At 37.2% G+C, this 5,685-nt stretch overlaps 1 protein-coding gene across 1 annotated transcript; it reads right to left on the bottom strand.

Moving 5' to 3' along the window:
* Positions 1-327: 327 nt before the first annotated feature.
* On the bottom strand, positions 328-4,094 carry LOC140859307 (probable calcium-binding protein CML48; the record flags this gene model as incomplete). Its single annotated transcript, XM_073260969.1, has 5 exons — positions 328-606; positions 1,619-1,637; positions 1,727-1,902; positions 3,263-3,309; positions 3,545-4,094. Coding segments are annotated over 5 exons (897 nt in total), but the record flags the coding sequence as incomplete, so codon positions are not given.
* Positions 4,095-5,685: the final 1,591 nt, after the last annotated feature.

Here is a 5,685-nt window from a genome sequence, read left to right as displayed (position 1 = left end):
TTTTTTTTTTGAAAAGAGTCGACCAATGTGATTTTTTCTTTTATACCAAATAAAAAAAAGTACAAGACACGCATCACTGCAGGGTTCGAAAGAATATGACGCATGCAGCCTGGCATATGAAGAAACCATTTCCATATTTAAAACGTGCGACCGCCTGTCAAAACGAAACAACCTTGTCGTTGTGCCACGACCTGTGCTCTTAAGCTTCCACTTTTAAGTTGTACCACTCGCTCAATATGCTAAGGCACCATTTTCAAATGCAACAATAAGCATTTGCCTTAATAAAAAAAAATTCTGACAAATCTTTAAAACTTACACCAAACATGATACAACGCTAAAGTCAAACAATATCAATTTCCTGCAACAGAGAAACTGTCAAGGATACCAACCTTTTCTTTCATAAATATATAGCAACTAGATACCTAATGAACTAAACGCAGCATACCAAAACTAGGAGGCCAAAGATAATCTCAGTAATACAGGTATTAAACCATACCCAGTCTATGGGACAATGAAGGGAATGACCATTGACATGAAAGTATCATAGGTAAGAGTTGCTGAGCCAGTGTAGCGAGTATCTTTCTCCTTGAATTTTTCTGTTAATCCCTGCAAAAATAGATAACAAAGTTCATTCAGATATAATAGCTAGCATACCTGATTTACTTTTCTCAGGGAGTGATACTCCTATATGTGGAAAATATTGACACGTTTTGAAGCCAAACCCTGTTTGATCACCTTAGGAGGAGCAAAAGGACTACGTGACTCAGCTCCATATCGACCAAGTATAAACTAATAATCACCAATTATAGCATCAAAGGTTGCCCAGTCAATGAGTAAGATGGTCTGATTCTCCTTCTAAAGTGTTGTTCTTTCAAGTTATTGGTAAAAGAAAGTTGCTCCCTTTCTTGCAACAGCTTGCTTTTTGTGTACAACCATGCATATAACATGTCTTTCTATAGGAGTTCAAAAAAAAATATATTTCTTTCTATAAGGCTGCCTCTGGTTCGGGAATAGATAAACTGCAAAAGCAAAAGTAACACCTATAGGAATAGTTATTCCGTAAGTTGTTCTGACTTTTGTCTGGCCACAGATTTTGGAATACCTTTTGGATGAGGTTTTTGTTGGGTCCACGGCATAAATGATGCCTTTTATAACAACGAATAACTTTTGACAGCTCCACCATCAAATAGTTATCCCTATCATAAGTGTTTGAGTAGCACAACTATTCCTGGGTTATCCCTGTTTCCCAAAGGTTGTTTAGCAGGCATAAGGCTTATTCCAAACCTAATGCCTGATTATGCCAGGATCAATCACGGCCTCAGGTGCCCAACTAATCCTCTTCATGGAGACAACAATACTATTTGTTTAAAAGTTCAAACCTAAACTGTCTTGTTGGATGAACATACACTCTATTTCAAATCAAAGTCTCCAAGAACCAGATCAGCATTTACATACAAATCTAGGAAAGGCTTAAGTATTGAGTATCTCTAATAAACAAAAGTTTCAGCGACTTGTATCACAAGACCACCTGATAAAAGCTCTAACCGACATACAAAAGGAAAATTTATCATGTCTACTGATGCTGAGATTTCACTAAAATGAAGTTTCATTTCCTTACCTTTACAATCATCCCACTCCTGCATATACAACAAATCCATAAATCAGATTAACAGTCATTCAATGCATGATTGAACGAAGACATCAAATCAGAAAAACAAATACTCACTCAACAAAGTTGTCAAAATTAAGTGCACCCTTGCCAGTTTTCCCATCAGTGTAATTGGATATTAGAACTTGAATAACAGAAGGTGGAACTGCATATCCTAGACTTAGAAGTGCATCTCTCAATTCCATTGAGTCAATTTTGCCACTCCGATCTCTATCAAATCTGTCAAAGATGCCCTGAATAAAGAAGGGGAGAACACAACTTCAGTATACTTCTATGCCATTTAAGAAAAACAATGTCCCCCAAAAGGAAGAAGAGTAGTTATCAATTCTTCCACTCCTTTACACTAAGTGCATAAGATACTCAATGATTAGCTCGAGTTTTCTTTTTAAGGGGAGAAAATATAAGAGCAAGCAATGAATGCATAAATCACTAGCAGGAATCATAGAGTAACAAAATTCAGATAAAACCCTAGTATTACCATTAATATATTCTATGCACCATGTCAGTGGTAAGAAATATGATTGTAGTAAAATAAATGAATTAAATACCATCACAACAACAAGCAGTATTACAAAGGATTTGTAGTTGCCTCAATCATGTTCAATGTCAGTTATATAATATAATGGTCTCTTCTTCAGGTTCAACCTAGAGCATAAAGGGAAGAAACCTTGTTGATGATATCATTTATATCCATTTTGTAGGAGAAAGCAATATGTTGGTAATATAATAAAACAAGGTTGCAACAGGGATTAAATTGTAGTTTCAAATTCATTATAGTGAATCACAGTTGTCCACATCCTTTGATCAGCCATCCTAGTGAACCAAGAAACATCCCTAGAATCAATTGCTAACGAGGAGGAGGAGGAATAGGAGTAGCAGCAGCAGTAGTACTAGTAGTCATTTGTGGGGTTCTTTGATATTAAGTCAGTCTACAACTACCTTGCATCCCCTAAGCTGTAAGAAATTAAAATTGGTTTTAGGTAAATTAATATCCCATGATCTATCAGAACCCACTCCCAAACCAGTCCATATCAATATGAATTTCTGCATGTGCCACCATGCTTCCATTCAATTTGGAAGATTCACCAAAATAATGAAATCATAATGATTCAAAATGTCTTCAAACTAACTGAGGCCACCATTTAATATGACATCTTTAAACTAGAGAACAATTAATGAAAATTGAGTTTCTGTGTATTGTCTATTGCATTGTTTTCCAGAGCAAGCCAGTGGAACAAACAAATTTTTCCATACTCCATATCTTAGTGTATTATTATACAACATTACATTTATCCAGGAGGATCATTGAGCTTATATGCTTGTACTGCGGTACACATAACAGAACAAAAGATATCAATATCATCAAATTTATCAAAGTTGTCAGGCCATATAAGGAAAGGATTGGGGATCTAGATCCAATGCAGGTACAATATCCACAAATTACGCATATTAGTTCAACGATTTCTGGTTCCTTCTACACTTACAAAACATTAACAACATCAAATGCCAAATCATATTCAATTTATCACATTAATAATTATCATATTTGCAAACAAGACAGCACAGTAATGAAATATGAATGCTACAGCGTACCTGCCATTGCCCGATACAATTCCATAAAGCAGCAAACTCAGCAGGCCCTATGAGAAAAAAATAAAAATAAAAAAGAAATCAGCACCGAAGAAAAAATTATAAAGATAAAGCTTACACAAAAGAAAATTTGATGGGTAGATAATAAAAAAATAACTTTCATAAAGAAAATTTTAGAATTGATTATGGAAGTCACTGAAGTAATATAGGTCATAAATATTAGTTAAGAGCACTCCAATTGGGGAAACAGAAGGCTCTTTTAGGAGAAAATTCAGGAGGGCTCACCCATCTTGGAAGGGTTGTTAGGGTTCTGGAAAAGGAACATGAGGAGCCGAATCGTGCGAAGGCTGAACTTCTGATACCCGGAGGACAGAGCCGCCTGCAGCTCGTACTCGTCGATGAAGCCGCTCCGATCCCGATCGACGGCCTGGAAGCTACGGATGATCTCGGGATGCGTGCCTGGAGGGAAATAGTACCCCGCCGCTCCGCCGCCGCCGGCACCCAAGGTGTAGGGGGACGAATAGCCATAAGAGGACGGAGGGCGTGGTAAGGATATCCCGACGGCGCCGAAGGCTGTCCCGAGGAGGAGGGCTTGTGCCGGAGGAGGGCTCCGGCATCGGCGGGGCCGACGGAGCGTAGCCGTGAGAAGGATATTGATTGTAATCCGCCATGGACGAGCCAATAAAGAAGCTTTGGGAGGAGTACAAAGAGTACAAGGGTTAGGGTTAATAGGTCGGTTTTCACGATCCGAGGCAGAGACGAAGTTTGAGAGGTTTCCTAACGGCGGTTCTTTGTTTATTAGTTCAGGCTTTTTTTTTTTTTTTTTTGAAGTGTATTAGTTCAGGCTTTAATTTATAGAGCTGTTACAACTTACTACCGAAAAAGAAAGGGTGCTTCTCATTATAAAAAACAAAAAAAAAAAAAGAAGAATGCTTTTCTTCGAATCTTTTAGAGAAGGGAGGGTGGTGGTGGGGGACTTGGCTACGTCACAGCTTGTAGGCCAGGTAGGAAGTTACGTGTAAGCTTCAACACATCGAATTTGCCGCGTGGACCGGGCTGAAGCGGTTTCTTGATGCACTCATCGTAAAGGAGAAAACCATAAAGTAAAATAAATCTTATCTTAAAAAAGATTAAAAAATAATAATTTTTCTATCTTTAGAATAAAGCATCATCATGAGATCTATCGAAATAGATTTATTTGAAGTAAAATAGTCGATAACTTCATCATGAAGGTGGCCTGTCACATTAGCTTGGACAACATTACTTAAATGCAATTGAAGAGCGTTTGGTCATATTTACCAAAAAAAAAAAAAGGCGTTTGGTCTCTGCCTATTAATGGACATGCCATAAATAGAGTCTCCAAGCTGGTTGGTACCACGAAAGATCCTTGGAGGACGGAACAGGCATGCAGTCCATCATTTAGAAGAAATTGAGTTTGCATTTGATTTGTTACAATAGAACAGAATGGCTTGACTCCAGAGGAGATGGTCTAGCCATGAGGGCACCCCTCTGAATCCAATTCTTTGCTTTTGCGATAGGAAATTTTTATCGACAAAAGTTAAGATTGTAGTGGCTACAAGGGACGGGGAATCGGAGCTCGACATTCTTATGCAAATCCATAATTGTTAGAAGGAATTGAAAATGCATCGCATTGTTGGGGGACAAATTCTAGGGAGTTTATTCAAAGATGTGGAGAAAATTAGGGATGAACTCTTTTGTTTCTTTCAATCCAAGTGGAACCCAATGGATAGTGAAAATTTTTGTTGATCGACCAATAAAGTCTTACCTGCTAACTCATATTAAGAATGAAAAATGCTCACTGTATTCAGATTGCACAATTTAATTTAAAAATTAATAAAAAATTAAGTGTATAAGACCACGTAATCCTAATAGATGGCACATTGTGGCAATCCTATATTCATTATCGATTTTGCGACGTAATGAGTACTAAGCCCTATGATTGTCTTAGGAAATGTTCCTTAACCAACTCAAACTATTAGCATCTCCAAACAAATTTTTAAATCTTCTATGAATGAGAGCCTTCAAGAAGTATCTAAAATAATTACTATTTTTTAATTGAATAAACTTTTTGTTATGGTAATAAATGATCAAGAAGATATAGCATGACCAAATTTATCCAGCTCACTATTCATGGCAATCAGAATATCCTTAAAATTCTGTAAGGCATTCTCATTGGATCCCTGAGATGACCTAAAATCTGAGATGAGCAAACCAAAAGCAACCGACCTTCAGAGTCATACTCTGTCAACTCAGTCTGACGACCTCAGCAACCAACTTGAGCAAAGAAAAGCCTCCACCCTAAATGCATATGAGATTCTACCAATTCCATCATATATCAAATAATCACAATATATCCATGGATTGTTGTATCACATCAACAGATTGTTTACCATATGATCCAAAAT

Source organism: Elaeis guineensis, chromosome 7 (genome assembly GCF_000442705.2).
Source record: "Elaeis guineensis isolate ETL-2024a chromosome 7, EG11, whole genome shotgun sequence".
Classification (NCBI taxonomy): Eukaryota; Viridiplantae; Streptophyta; class Magnoliopsida; order Arecales; family Arecaceae; genus Elaeis; species Elaeis guineensis.
The sequence above is the reverse complement of the archived record's forward strand: the minus strand, read 5'-3'. Positions and strand labels throughout refer to the sequence as shown.